The following is a 16,256-nucleotide window of genomic DNA, read 5'->3' on the forward strand; positions in this document are numbered from 1 at the left end:
TCATATAAATAATAAATTTATATTGTATTATTTTAATGCACCTGTACTCTAGAAATGTAGTAGCAGCTCATTCATTGATATTCATGTGCAGTATTTCTGTAACTCCCCTGCAGTGCGCGTCATTTGTTTCCCCCAGTCATCTAAATCAGTCCTATCAATCAATCTGAAGATGTGGGGGTTTTCACCCCCCACCCCGGTTTCTGTATGTTGGCTGCAAGCCTTTCGGGCAGTGATCATTCACATCTCTCCTTTCCATCCATGCACCCCTCCCGGCTCGGTTGCATGCTGCACGCATCATCCCTCCTCACCATGTGTGTTTGACGTCAGAAACTTAGGAGGGGCTCCTCCGTGAGGCTGGTTGCTGTTTGTGGTGCTGAAACAACGCCTGTATTGTGTTGCCGTTTAGCCACTTCGGCTCCAGTTTCTACCCGTTTTTTCCGTATTGTTATTATTATTATCTGAGCCCTCCGACATGCTCTCTCTGTGAGTCTCCTCCGAGCGGCCGACACTTTGAGTTTGGGGTTAAACAACATGCTGTTTTAGCGGAGGTGAGCGATGGATTGGAGTATAGGCAGGAGCGGTATGGATTCAGTCTGGTGTCCCGTCCTCTTCGCGGCATTGGCTGTCAGCCTTTGCTCCTCACCTGCCCTCGCCGACAGAAAATTTGGTAAGCAGCTGTGCTCCACTTTCTGTTATTGCTCTTTTTTTTGTAACATTTCAAGTGTTTTAGGTTTTTAGTTGTTTTTCTTTTGTATGTACGCTCACAGGCTCTGTCCGTGGTGCTAAATCCTCCCGAGTTGCCCTCTTTTGGCTCGATCTCTAATATAAACAGTTGCTCTCTTTGCAGAAAAGTTCTTAATGCATGCTGAGACTCATAATGTCGGTATTTGCAAACAGTGTATCACCGTCTTGGTGCAAACTTACCTGTGCCGTGGGCAAGACTGGATGAAACCTGAACAGGGAAAAGTTACATAACCTCTCAGGCCTCATGGACACAATCTTTCCTGCACACTTTTTGTATGTGTGACCACCTTTTACCTCCTTCGTCTCTAGCAATGCATCCCATTTCATATGCCTTTAACAGTTTCCCAGCACATAAAAATTACTCACGTTCCCTTAAGGAGCATGCAATTTTAAACTCAGTTAAATATTTGATGACATCCTATATGCTCCCCGGGAAAAGAGGGCATATTTCATATTGCTATGTTTCATATTCAGACTTGGCTGAGGTAAATTTTCATTACCCTTGATTTGTTCTTCCAGCCCTGCCTCAGACACTGCTCTGTGATTTGAAAGAAAAGAGTGGCAGATGTCCAAAGAGTGATGTATTGGAGCAGCCGCAGTGATAATTGTGTCCGTTTAATGAGACATATGAGAGATTAAATGATTCATTTTCCTGCTTCAGTAGTGTGTGAGCTCATTTACACTGAAAAAAAAATCAGATGTACTGATCCAGCATCAGGAGGCGGAGCACATATTTTCATAAACTTTATCATGAGCTAGAGGCGAATATAGGTCTCTGGTCGCCTCTTCTGCTCTGATGATTCATACAGACACTGAGCTGCATCATATTCTGTATATTTAGAACAGGAGGAAGCCCTTTGGTAACCTGTTTTCTTATTTTCTCATATAAACACATATATTCTAAGTGATCAGATTAACAAATACAATAATATGGAAAGCCCAGAACTTACCCTTTTGTTCACTGGGTTTTTCTCTCTGCAAGTTGGCTAATTTATTCTTCAAATTCTTGTGAATGAGTCAGTGCTCATATTCCCCGAGTGCATTTCTCTCATTGAATTCTCAGAGTGTTTTTCTGTGTGTGTGAATGAGGTCTCCATTGTCAGAGTGTGGCTGAGAGTTGGGGATGGTTATTGTTTTTAATGAGCCCCACTGCGGATTATGCCATGTCATAGGGAAGATTTGGATCAAAGTGCACTCATGATGTGACTCTATTTATATAGCATATGTAAAGCTCTCTCCATATGTGTGTATATATATATATATATAAATATATGTGTGTCTTGATCTAAAAATAACCACATCGTTGTGTTTGTGTGGGAGAGACGGTGAGAGCACGCTGTGTGTGGGTGTATACATCCTGCATGTCTGAGAGCACACGAAAGCCAGACGGAGAAAAGAAGTCTGCAGCTACAAGCTCTGAAAATGCAGTTAATGGCTGTGATATTTAAGTAGTGGTGTGAATTTATGTCCATACGCACAACATTTTCCACATTGGCTCAAAGACTCCACCCCTGAGACACTTCAGCAGTTATCCAAACCTATTATTTGCTGTGTGGGAATAAAGAGATGAGCATTAGTGATCATTAGTGTTTTCATCGATTCTGCATACAGGTCAACTCAACTATTGATTCCTGATAAATGTTCTTTGTAGAATGAAAAGAAGACGCACGCCAAAGACTGTATATAAAAGACTGATATGGCACTATGACATCACTAGGTAGGCACAGCCTGTTTGATTGGTTGTTTTTCAATAAATAGGACAAAAATGTTTAATACATCAAAGAAGAAGACTTAAAACTGGTGACGAGACCATTGACTTATCGGGGGAGTGTTACTGAGGTCATAGATCAAGTAAAGCTGTACAAGTCCCCCACTGCTAGCTATTAGAAAGAATGCAGGTTTAAGCTGCATTATGTGGGGGGGAAAGTATCTGGCTAACATCACCTAATCTTTGAATTCAGGTGTTTTCAGTCCCGTTATCACAGGTGTATAAAATCAAGTACCAAGCCATGAAGTCTGCCTCTACAAACATTGTGAAAGAATGTGTTTTTGTAGAGAGCCCACTGAATTTGAGTATGGTGCTGTGGTAGGAGGCCAACGTTGCATCTCTAGAGATTTGATGTTTCACAATCAGCTGTAAGAGATATTCTTGCAAAGTAGGAGTGTTTAGGAAGCACAACAACTGAGCCACAAAGTGGCAGATCACGTTGTCAAGGTTTGCAGGTTGTAGACCCGAATGCAGACTTCATAAACAAAAAACAAAACAAAGTAGAAAAAAATAAATAAAAGTACCACAGAATTTATGTTATTTCATTTCCCACGCACAAAGATGGATGGACAAGAACGCCTTACGATTCTAGATTCTAAGGAAAACGGGGGCTTTAATTAAATAGTGGAGGTAATCGGGGAGACTGGAAACATCGGGGTAACAAGACACAGCTGAAAGTGATTCTGGCAATATTGAAGGAAATGAAAGTAATGACTCAAGAGGACCAGTAAAACAGAGTAACTGCATAACAGAGACACAAACACTTGACAGCGATGTATGCGATGACACCAGGAAGGCTAATTTGAACTAAAATGCAGGGAATCAAATATAAAGTAATCTAGAAAAAGATTTACAGGGCAATGGATTAGAAAAGTAGCAAGAACTAAAATCTAACCAGATTCTAGAGTTCAAACAGAAAATAGAGACAATAATATAATCTTTAACATCAGCACCAAAACTGTGTGTTGGCAACTTCATTACATGGGTTTCAATGACGGAGCAGCTCCAGCAGGTGAAATGTGCAGGTGCCCCAGTATGTTTGTACATATAGGTCGCGTCATTATTGGCTGAAAGCACCTTTTTTGTACACTCTGTGGCTTAATCAATGAATCAATGCAACTGGCAGAAAAACATGCCAGCATTGTAATAAGGGCCTGATAAGCTTGGAGGCAGAGGGTTTTGATGGTTGGACACCTCTGAACCTACTTAAACTGATTCTGGATTCCCACCACTGGTAATAATATAACAACAGCAAAACAGAAACACAAGATTAGAATAAACTCATTCTTTGCTGCTTCGCTCGATGCACAGGTAATCATCCGTTTTGCAACATACTATGGCCAAGATTTATAACAAAGACAATTTTTCTTTTCATTATGTCCTGAAACGAGTGACTGGGCCCATGAACTTAGCAGAAAAGTGTTTTAGATGTCAAGACTGAAAGCTGTTTTCCAACAGACTAGACGTGTTTTTACAACCACAGCTATTGGCATCAGCAGGTTTGTTGTTGCTGTTCTGAACTGAGGAGCTACATCCATGTTTTATACTGTCTACAGATAGGAAGAGAAGCAATATCTAGTAAATATTAGTGGTTTTAAAGCACATTTTAACTTGTGGAGCGTTTACAATCATAATTATTAAGCCTTAACGAATTGGTTGCAACATAACTGTGGAGTCAGAAATGCATCTAGCATAAAAATTGAATGACTACAAATGTAAATGAAATGTAAATAAGAAAAATTTAGTTAATCCATCTAACAGCTTTGTTGGTAGATGGACTTTTCCCCAAATACTTTAAAGAAAGTATAAAGCCAACTCTAGGAAGCATTTTAACTGATGTTTTGTGGGTTCGTGTTGTAGTAATTTACTAAATTAATCAGCTTAAAGGCAGAACGCTAAACTAAATTACAGCAATTCTGTTTTCTAACCTGAACTATTTTGGCTGCAAAACTTGAATCCTAAAGAAGATAAAAGTAAACTTCCCCAAAGTTAAATGTTGTTTTCTCCTGGCAGCTACAATGCCTAAAATAGCCTAAAACATGCCACCATTATCCATCACTGTTGAAACTTTAAACCCTTTATTCTTCCTGTATTTGCTGTTTGTCGTCTCTGCACTAAAATTTTCGATTGGTTTAGATTCGCTCACACGGCGTGCCGTTTTGTTGCCTTGACCCAGCTGCTGACGTCTGAGCGGCTTCTTCTGGGAGGACGCTCTGGTCTTCCAAAGACTGGGAGAGGTCATGGACTGGTTAACGTGTTTCCAACTTGTTCCCACCAAGGTGACTCACTAACCAGCCTTGAGTCTGCCGCCTTGAAAGTGAGATGTAATTCAAAAGCACAGCACTTGTAAATTAACCAAAAGGCAGCGGCATTTAAAAAGCTTAACAGCACTCTTACACTTTAATTTTGCCTCAGTGTACGCGAAGGCCTGCTGTGCTCGTAATTGATGAAAGAGGCAGAAAGATTTTTATCAAAGGATTGGCAACTATTCATCTTTATTTGAAGAGTGCTGAAAGGTTAATGCCTTGTTTACACAAAGTTAGAAAAAGCATCATTTAAATAATGAATTTATTGACTCCAGCACAGATTGTAGCCAATAGAAAATTAGCAGAAACACCCTAGTGCCTTGCGATCAGTATTTCCATCAGGATTGTTGTTAAAATTCTGTTCAGCATCTCTGCTTTGTTTGCAGAGGTTTGGCAGTGACAAGAATCCCAATACAACTACTGAAAAAATCCCAGTGTTTGTTAGCTACGCAGGTAGCTTTTCTCCAGCTTGCAGGTGCTGTTTTTGAGAAAAAATGTACTTTCAGCAACATTTGCTATATGTAAATAATAAAAGAAAGAAATATTAATCCTTTAAAGGTTATGAGCAGCTCCGAGGATTTAATAAAGGGAAAGCAGAGCAGTCTAGCTGCTATCGAGGTGTTGTCGCGATTCTAATAATGCACACACAAATCTAGCAGGAACACTGAGATCAGACTGAGCAGAGTTTAACATGGACACGCGGGGCTTGTGACAGCCTCTGAGCAAATCTGTTCCACTCCCCCCTTCAACACACTTTTTACACACAAATTAAGGAGTGTTAGAGGATATATTGATTGATATGTGACCTTTCTCCAATGTGTACATTGGAGATGTGCTTTAAGGCTGCGCTGTCTGTCTGTTGTTTTTTTCTTTACAGCTGGCTCTCAGCAGCCACCGCCTAACATACCCAGACAAGTGGGATTTGATTAACTGGCTGCTGAGCTGTATGTATTTTGCCACAGCCCTCTGTCATCCAATAGATATCAGGACTGCGTGGTAATCAAGCATCTCATAGTGGTAATAAATCAACAGAGGCGATCGAAATGTGCAGCAGTATTAGGATTGATATTTTACTACAGCACAGATTATGAACATGGTGAAGTCTGCATCCACAAGCAGGACATCTTGCTTCAGTGGAAGTTGTCTTTTTTCATCCTTTATGCTGCGTGGTTTAGGATGTCTTCTTTTTTGTGGCACTAGGGTACAAAATGTGCATTCCCCCAACCTGTTGGCAGCGGTTTCTGGAGGCTGCTCAGTGTCACTGGGTGAACTGGGTGGCAAACTATGCAAAGCAGCAAAAACCTCTTGACATTGCTTTGGTTGCAGAATGCTGTGGTTGTCTGTAGTTCATTCTTAGTTTCTCTGCAAATACTTGCTAACTAAAAAACTCAAAAAAGTGTCAAATGAATTTTGAAACAGGTCGGCACAACTTTGACTCGCCATTTCCACTCACACTTTTCACTGTTTCGCTATAGTTCGGAGAGTAGCCGAACAGGGTTAGCAGACAAGTCACTTCCATTCAAACTATGACGTCAGCAACGTGCTAGCGACCAAAGCAAACACAAGGACGATTTTGCCACCAGTTGGGGAAAACACATCATTCCATAGCAACAGGTGGTTGCCAGGGGGTGATCACTGACAAGTCTGTAGGTCTGCGTGACTGGGACTTTAGCAGTGACTGCCATGAAGTTAATGCCACATTAACTTGTCCACCAATGCAGTATGCAAAACCTCTATAGAAGCAGGTGCAATGTATTTGAAGCCGTTACCATAAACCAGGGGTGGGGAACTCCAGGCCTCAAGGGCCGGTGTCCTGCAGGTTTTAGATCTCACCCTGGGTCAGCAGATCTGAATCAAACGATTAGTTCATAACCAGGCCTCTGAAGAACTTCAAGACATGTTGAGGAGGTAATTTAGCCATTTAAATCAGCTGTGTTGGATCAAGGACACATATAAAACCTGCAGGACACCGGCCCTCGACGCCTGGAGTTCCCCCACCCCTGCCATAGACTGTATATGAAAGATCAACCCAGTCATCACACAGTAGAAAGGCTTTGGACGTTTTTAAGCCTCAATTTTAATAATTTGGCTGCTTTCATTTAATTTTTGGGGAGAATTTTATTTAGAATTTACAGGAATTTCACTTAAAAACTAGAGCGTCCTGTGCCGTACCATATTGTCCCCAGACATACTGGTATAAATACATTTTTACATGGTCAAAAAAAGTGTAATATTATGATATCAGTGGTTTATCAAGACCACGAGTTTGTTTCCTAGCCCACACAATGACACAAGCCCGAGAACGTCTGAGAGCGAGAGCGGGTGCCAGTCTTGAGCGGTACTGCTTCATCAACCTCCAACAAAGTAGGCTACACTTTGTACACTATTCAAAAAAAAAACCCCTGTTCCTGATAAAGGTGGAAACAACAAACTCGTTTCACCACTTGAAAAAACCAAAAAACACCAGGAGTACCACTAAGCTATGAAGACACATGAGGAGGTGCTAGCAGACGGTGATGTGCGACCCAAAAGTAAACAAATGACTCAGCAGAGTGTCACCGGAGCGCTCACTCACTGCACTCAATATGACAGAAAGACCAAACGATGGATGGGAATTACTGATGCAGTTAAATGATGGAAAAGCAGCATTATGTGACAATATAAGAGTTGCAAAGTTCAGTGACTTTAATTACTCTACACTAAAGTGTTAAGCTGTTGTTTTATACTTAGAAATTTCCAGAGAAAACACTACCTGGACTACATTTCTGCTTTTGACGTATCCTTTATCACTATAAATAATGGTGTGTCACTACTATTGCACTATAATACTGCTGCTGCTTGTGGCAATAGATGCGAGTTCAGATGAGGTAGTCTGTCATCACTGACAGCAGCTCATTGGAAAAGAAGGATGGAAAACGCCCTTTATTTTATTTGCACTAATAAATGCTGCTGCCTGCAAACTGCATTCACCATAATTATCATCATTGCAAATTTCCTTGAAATTTTGTGATATAATTTTGAGGCTACAGCCTCCACCCCTAGCTGTCAGTACAATTAACTACACAGAAAGTCATATTATTTATTGGATAATTCCTTGAAAAACACCAGTACAACTTCCGACACCCACCCCAGAGGTCCTTGTCAGTAGTTCGAATTAGCTCGCACACAGCAGCCACCCGTCAGATAAAGTGGGAATACCCCTGAAATTGACGTGCGCATTTTTGAAAATGAATGTGGATAAAGTTCATTCATTCATCTTGACCCTAAAATTGTTCTGTTACAACCTTTTACTCCTTTTGGATATGCCAAGTAGGCAATACTTCCATAAATACATGGACGAAGAAAATGTAAATTTGATGCAGAAATATCTGCTGCTGACAAAAAAGTATGAAGAAGAGGAGTTGGGAGGTTCTCTTTGGTGCTTTGAATTAAACCACAACAAGTTCACAGTGCCAGTGTGGGCAGTTATGTTTACAGGTGTTAAGCTACTAGATAACACATTAAGGGAGCAAACAAGTGATGAAAGACCTTCTTCTGCACAAACATATCTGCACCAGATTTTCACTGTAAGATATTTTACTCTGGGCCAAAGCAGAAGAAGGTATAGTCAAACACCTCATGCATGTATGTATATGAGTTTTCTAGTAATGAAAACTCCTCTGCCACCAAAATTGCTAATTAAGTTAAAACTCATATAAGGACGGGAACTAATATGACTGCCAGACTAATAAAAACCCGGCTTTGATGGCTCTCCTACTCTCAGTAAAGGTCACAGTGCATTTTTCGTTTCTCTCAGGACGTCTGAGTCATCTTGACTGGTCTGGTGGAGGGTCAGGCCGAAGCGCCGGCCTTCAGCTCAGCCTTTATTGACACTTCGTATGAGGAGCCCTTCTACAATTCACTAAGGGCTTTGACTCATCTAATAAATCGCAAACCATTTATTGGATGAGTTTTCATTGTGCAGTACATCCCCCTCTTCGTGCACATGGCAGCACATGATGGTTAAATAAGCATTTGGTGTGCTATTTGCAAAGCCTGTTTTTCCAAATTAATAAACTCAACAGCTGCAGCATTCAGTACGAGTGTAACTGATCTGACATTAACAGTTCTGCCATCATCTGTTGCTGAACATAATATATATCTATTGATTCTCGCTAATAAAGCGCATACGGTGTTGTAAAGGACCTCTTCTCAGCCACACTGTGCAGGCACACAGCTGCTGGAAGTCTTGTTTTCAGGATGACATGAATCGCAGACTGATAAGCTATTCGAGCGACGCTGTTTTTCAGATAGTCTGGGAAACTGGTATTTTTGAGTTTTTAGTTGATTTCACAATTGTACCCTTGAAAGTACAAGGAAAAAAACGTAAAACAAAGCAGGCTGTGTATCCATGGCCTGGGTTGCTTCCACGGCTGGTGTGATAACAGGCGGAGGGTGGATTTTCTTTGTGATTCAACAGATGCTCAGAGGAGTGTGTTGGGAGCACGGCGGCTGGCTGTTCCTGTGTCTTTCCAGACAAATGTCGGCAGCTTATGAGAGGAATGAAGTCAGAATTGTGTCAAGATAGACGTGTCGAAACGATACATCTCGTTAGGCTCTCTTCAGTTCAAGGTGAACCTTGAAGATATTCTGGGTCAAGGAGGAGGAGTGCTGCCAGAGAAGCGAGGAAGGCGACATGTTCCAGGGGAAGTCTGCTTTTCTTTTAGACGCTAAAATTAGTTTATAGTTCAGTAGAGGCTCTTTCTTCCTCTGAGACTTGTCAGGTGTAAGAACATGACGCATTTGGACCTTTACGTTGATTAAAAACACAAACAAAGAAGGTGTTTTCCCGCTTGCGTGCCAACAACAGTGCAAAGAACGTGCTCCTTTTTGCGCTCTCTCTCCTCTGCACACACCTGACACGGCGAGTGTTAAAAACGTCATCGGTTTTTACAAGGAGGAGTGGACGGCGTTTCTCAAGGTTCAAATTAACTGGTGTTGGTAAACGGGTCAGAGTGAAGGTCACCTCTGTGTGGCGGAGCTAAGATTTATAATGAGGACAATAACACAGTAATGAGGATTCTGAAAGCTGTGAGCTGAGCACAGGAATTAATCTATACTATCTCAGCTGTGATTAAAGCAGTAACGTTCTGGTTTCGCCTTTGGGGGATGCTGATTAATACTCTGGGCCATTTCTCAGTGCAGCAGGAAAGGAAAATGACTGTTTGAAGGGAAAAAAGCAACAGAAAGATGGGTGTTTTCCTATATTTGTGACCAACTGTCTCATTTGAAGTACATTAGTAACATATATCTCCTTCAGCTCTTGAAAAAAGATCCTTGAGCATTATTTGTAAAACCCCCAAGATGATGTCTACAACAAAGAAGGTGCACAACTTTACCTACTTTTTGTGGATGAGGTCTAAATTCAGTAGCTAGTTCTACCATCTCTTAGGAAGTTTGGGTAGCATCCTGCTAAGCTCTTTCATCGGCAGGTTTTTAGCGTCTTTTGAGGCAAAGACAAAGAACAACATGGCACGTACAATTAGCAGCAAGCAGGTGGAGCATTTAACAGAGAACTGAGGTTTAAAGAAGGCCCAGGATTAGAGTGCTTCCTTTCATCAGGTCACCAGAAACACAAATCCTAATGAATGCTAATGATCAGCCAAGTTGCCTCCTGGCTGATGGACTACTTTCTGTTTAGGGCCAAGAATTTGGCATTTTGGTCACCACCTTGGTGTTTTGTTGGTGTCAGAAGTGGTCGTGTTTTGATAAGAAGCTGTAGTACTAAGTTAACAGCTATCATAAGCTAGCTCAGTATATCATGACTTTAAAGCTTAATACAGTTTAAATAGGGGACTAATGAGAAAAAACGACTGTTCGTACGTGCATCCCTCCATCTTCTGCCACTTCTCTGGGATCAGGTTACGATGTTAACACTCAGCAGAGACGTCAAGGCCTCCCTCTCCAGGCTACTACCTCCAGCTCATCAGGGGAAACACTGAGGCTTTCCCAAACCTGCTGAAAGATACAATCTCTCGACTGAGTCTGGAGTATGCCCCATAGCCTCCTCCCAGTCACCTTCCCCGAAACCCATCAAGGAGACATCCCAGTCAGATACATAAACCACCTCAACTGGCTCGTTTAAACCACAACCATCCCTCGAGAGAAAAACGTTTTTTCTAACAGGACATAAACATCCGTATTTCTGTTTATGGCACTAGTTGGTAGCATAAATAGTTTAAAATGAATGTGTTTTAACCCCCTTTGCGGTCACCCTGGGGGCCACAAATTTAAATAATGGGACTTGGATACTGCTGAATACCTCAGCATTTAAAATCCACCTGAATATAGACTGCCTTTCCTTCTCAATAGCCTAATATTGATATTCATCTTGCAATGGGGGTGATTATGCAGAAGCACGTAAGGTAAAATATTAGAGGAGGAATGCTATTTGTTCAGTTTATGTTGCGTTATATTTATTTGGTTTTTCCAAACTTAAAGTCAGCTAAGAGAAGGGCTTTTTGTGTTTTTGTATGTGTGATTATGTGTGTTTGTAGCCTTGCCACTGAGGGCTCTCCTCAGTGTAAAGAGGCCTGGCCAGTCCCAATTTATACACACACCCTGTTTATTTTGCCCTTTGTTACGCACTCATACACATCAATGCCCGCTCCGCTTTATGTCGTCATTCTTTTCAAAGGTTCTCTCAGCGCCTGCTGTGCTCCTGCCCTACTATATATAAGAGGAGAGGTTAATCAGCAGATGCACACCAGGTGTGCCACCCTCCTCAAACGAATCACTTTCCCTCCTCTCTTCACAGCTGAGCCAGAAAACCACACCCCACTGCCACAGTGTTTTCACTGAGTCAGAAATGTGATGCCTTTGGGTGTCTGCACCAACTGCAGCCATAAAAATCCAATCCCTCAGTGATGAGAGGTGTTCTGACCAGGGAGCGGCATGGAGACAGTTTCATATCAATTTCCTCTCATCTCATCTGCATCTTAAGGCGTTTAATTCCACAGGTGGTACAGCTGAGTAGTTTCATTTTAAGCTGTGAAATTACCACTCAGGCACATAAATGACTTGAGGCCAACAAAGATGTCATTTCACTCCCATTTGCATGTCATCGATGTCACATCTGCAGGACAGGAAAGTCCAAACACCGAGGCGTGGTACTGACCTGCACTTTAATCGAGGTTCAGCTGGCACTCAAGAGTTAAACCTTTGTCCTCACCTGCAGGATTAGATATTCCCCTCAGGGCAGTTTGTGCTGGTTCACTTCGAGCTCTTTGGAACATAAGAAAGAAGAGGCTTAGCTGTTTCACTCGCTCCACTTCTGCTTTTCAACACTCAATCACACCTCAGGAGAAGGGAGAAAATCAAATGTCTGAATCACTCAGTGCAGGTCGGGAAAAAGGTCAACCCGGCCTATTTCTGGGTCCTCTGTTGCCGCAGTGATGCTGCCATCTTTAATTCATAGCCGTTGTCTGGGCTGTCGCCTGGAGCTGGCAGCTGAGTGACTGAGAGTGACCTGCCTGCCTGGGAATTCTGAGGGAATTGTGTCTGGTTACACTCCTCTGGATGCCAGGTGGTTTCACATCAGGATCTCTCTTCAGTCAAAGTGACCCCAGAGTCCCCTCACTTTGACCCCCAAGCTCCTAATTCAGGTTAAACCTTTAGATTTAGTTTCTGTTAAATGCTTTGAACTAAAGAAAAAGTCCCACAATATCTATATGTGCCATCTTGCTAAAAGGAAATATTTTACCAAAACACAATAAAAAAATGATAATTACGCTACAGGTTAAAAAAGCTACGGCTAAAAGCTAATTAGCTTCAGATGAAAACGTGTGGGGGGGGGGGGAATGTATAAAAAACATCGAGGATCGTGATAAGGTAACCAGAGCTCAGTTGCTGACACATAGCATGCAGCTTTTGACAAGAGCAGACCTTCTGGAGCAGAGAAAAGCTTGGAGCCATCTTTAATTTTAGCAGGAGAGCGCCTTAATGACACAAGCTGTTTAAATCTGCGGACATGGTGTCAAGCTGATGCTAATTTGCTTGCAGGTGATGTTCTTCTCTGCTGTCCCCGCTCCAGCCACGCTCCCTTTTCAATTCACTTGCACTTTTATTGCAGTTGTCACCCGCCGCGCTGTTCTAAAATGGCTTTTTTGGCTGACGGTACAGTTGTCTGTGATTTACAAAAAATGAGCCAGGCGTCCTTGGTTGCACCTTATATCTATAATAAAAGATACTTTGGTGGCCCCAGAGAGTGAATGAAATATGCCCTTAACTGCAGCAGGCCTCGGGATTGGCTGTTCTCGCTGCCAGGCTCCCAGCGTTCTCCTTGGCCCCTCAGACATCGCAGATGGTACCCGAGCACCGGCCAACCACCTGTGAGGGAAAGTGGATGATCAGGCCTCTGACTTCTTGTTGAGTTTAGGGTTTTGCCTCATAGGGACATAGTTAATGTTCCGGGCAAGGTCAGCCAATCACAGCCAAACGTTTAGAGACCTAAATGTGCACTGGGATGTGTACTTAATAGCATTATAATGCTCAGGTGGAGATTGACTGTCGGATAATGTGGTTATATTGTTTTCTAATGAGAAACGTATGTAATTGCTTTTCCTCAAACAAGCCTTTCACTCCTCTCTGATTTCACACTCCCAAGGGGAGATACGCACGCTGCTGTGTCCCAACACGCAGGTGGTTTTAGTTATAGGTGAATAGTTTTTTTGCATGTGCCTGTGCTGCTCCTTGTTTACTTACACGGTCGGTGCACTTGCTGCCCTAAATAGCAGTTACTTGTAACAAAGTAGACAGGACACATCCTCGTAAAGTGTTTCTGTGCTGCATGTAGAGGTCTCAGAAAGGGTAATAGATCCCGTCCAAGTTCCCATTGTTGCGTGCTTTTCTGAAGGTGTTATTTATGCAAAGTCTGCACAGCATGTTTTAATGTCTTTTTGAAAGGCAGACAGAGACAAACAGTGACTGTAGCACATGCAGTTATGCACTTCTGTCTGATACACCTCCTATTTTACCGTCTCTTGAGAATACAGACCTCTAACTACCGCTGCATCTTGTTAAAAAACTGTGAAGTAACTCCTGTGACCTTCTGGAGTCTCCCTTCATACAGCATTTATAAATTAGGTCACAAAGCATCTATTTTGGGAGCAGAAACTTCTGCATATTTACAGCAGTTGTAGTCGGCTCTCATCTAGTGCAGCTACTAACAATTACTTTCATTATCTTTAAATATTAATATTAGTTTCTAAAGAGTCCTGATTTCTTGGTTTTTTGCATATTTGTCACACTAAATCTTATAAATCATCAACAAAGATAACCTGAGTAATACAAAATGCACCTGATCCTGTGTAAAACCTAAAGCTAATCAAACGTTTGTGGCTGTGAGTCTTTTATATCACTGTTGGGGGGATTTTGGCCGAATTGTTTAAAATTCCCCCACATTGGAGGGTTTTGGGTATGAACGGGCTCCAAAGCATCTCAATCAGATATGAGTCTGGACTTCGATTGGGGCGCTCCAAAACCTTAATTTTGATTGGAAACACAATTGCTGGTATGTTTTAGATCATTGTTATAACCGGCATAACTAAGATAAGTAATAACAGTGTGAAAGGTGAGCATATATGACATGTTTTTACTGCATTGCTCACATGGGTCGAAGGAAAAAAGTCACATGCTTAAGTTAAAAATCGTCTAAAAAGCACAAATCATTTCCCTTTAAATCCGTCTGTAACTGCACTTACTTGACTTGAAGAGCGGCTACAGATAAGCCATGATTGATCTGTGACGAGGCTGACACGGCCTCAGTACTTAATACCAAACGTAACACTTTTTCATAAAGGTCATTGTGTTTGTGAAATTATCTTGTAGGCCTTGGGTTGAATAAAAGAGCGCGGCTGTTCTTTGTCAGGATGCGTCATCAAGATATAGCAAGGACTCCTTTTTTCTTTCTCCCTCAGCATCGACAAGTCCTTTTTTCTGCCTGGGGTAATCAGCAGCATCCACTGTGATTGCATTTTAATTAAAAGGCGCCATTTTAATCATCTCGCACGGTGTTGGAGAAAGGGGCTGTGCTGTTATCAATTCTATGTCCCTGCCTATCTCACACGCAGACACGCACACACATACTGTCTGACTAACTATGCTCGACTGGACGCGTTATTAGTGGAAAGTTGTAATTAATATTGAGAGCTGACAAGGCTTCCCAGAGAACCCCATGAATTAAGCAGGGAAGTGATGAGGAAGTAAAGTTGAATGGACTGACACTAATTGCGGAGTGCTGAGATGTGCATGGTCAAGAGGGATTGACTCTTCCAGCTCTAAGTGACTGCTTTATAAGTTTGGTGTAAATTCTTCTTTCACTTACCTTCAAGCTAAATGGGAAAGTCTTGGTAAGTTAAACAAAGTCGTGGGAAAATTAGGGCTGGCAGGTGAATATTGTTTGCACGGTCTATAAAATGTCAGAACTTCATTTTTTCTCAAGCCCAAGGTGACGTCTTAAAATTGTTTCATTTGTGGAAACAACAAACTGACAGGAAGTGATGCCTAATTAGAAAAAGCAAAAATCCTCTCAGTTTAGAAGCTTTAACTGTAATCGTTAATCAACTATCCAAAATTTTTTAGTTAATTTTTTCTGTTGATTGATTAACCAAGAAATTAATTGAACTCTAATTAATGTTCATCATCAGAAAGTCAAATGACTCAGTCGAGAGTGGTAATGGCCCATGCTTCTCCAGCAAGCACTCGGCGACAGTGGGAAAGAAAAACTCAATTTTAAGCTTTTAAGGAAGAAACCACCAGCAGAGCCTGGCTCAGTCATCTGCCCAGACTGGATGGGGGTGAGGGGAGAATAACAACATAAAAGACACCCTGTGGAAGAGAGCTAGAGGTTAATATGGTGATACAACAGGTGCAGGCTACTGACACGATCCAGCACATATTAGCAGGGTGCAACACGCTAGCAGGGAGGGCATACATGGTACTGGAAATTGAACATCCGTGCTGGGTATGGCCTGGAGATCCCAAGGTCAAAATAGGCCACGCCCCATTGGTTGGTTGAGAATGACCGAGCCCAGATGCTGTGGCACTTCCATAGAGGATAGAGCTGGACAAACTGTTGATGGCTAACACAGTGGACATAGCAGTGGGAAGACAGCCATAGCGACAGATGTAGCTAAACCAAGTGATAGCACCGTTAAGAAAAGGAACATGACAACATTCAATATTCATTCACTCACAGTATACATAAAGTTTTGAAATATATCAAAAGATATCAACAGAAAAAACAGTATCAGTATCGGTTCATTTAATTTCTACTCAGTTCAACAAACAGCTGTACAGTACAACACGTGCAGGTGTACGTCAGTCCTGGTCCTCACTCAGGTTGTGTCATTTTGATATATGCTGGGCAGCCAGATAGGCCCCGTGTCCTTCTCCTTGGA

The 16,256-nt window shown here is 42.0% G+C and overlaps 1 protein-coding gene across 2 annotated transcripts in view; it reads left to right on the forward strand.

Moving 5' to 3' along the window:
* Positions 1-270: 270 nt before the first annotated feature.
* Positions 271-16,256, forward strand: part of ptprn2 (protein tyrosine phosphatase receptor type N2) — a 146,903-nt gene continuing 130,917 nt past the window's right edge. The window contains exon 1 of one of the 2 annotated variants that reach the window (XM_005912387.3): positions 271-667. In XM_005912387.3, coding sequence (XP_005912449.1) covers positions 556-667 — 112 coding nt within the window. In that variant the 5' untranslated portion in view covers positions 271-555. The remainder of the gene's footprint in view (positions 668-16,256) is intronic. The other variant, XM_014330314.2, reaches the window with a different exon arrangement.

The sequence above is a fragment of the Haplochromis burtoni genome, unplaced genomic scaffold (genome assembly GCF_018398535.1).
Source record: "Haplochromis burtoni strain Fernald_Lab_line unplaced genomic scaffold, NCSU_Asbu1 Contig_1, whole genome shotgun sequence".
Taxonomy (NCBI): domain Eukaryota; kingdom Metazoa; phylum Chordata; class Actinopteri; order Cichliformes; family Cichlidae; genus Haplochromis; species Haplochromis burtoni.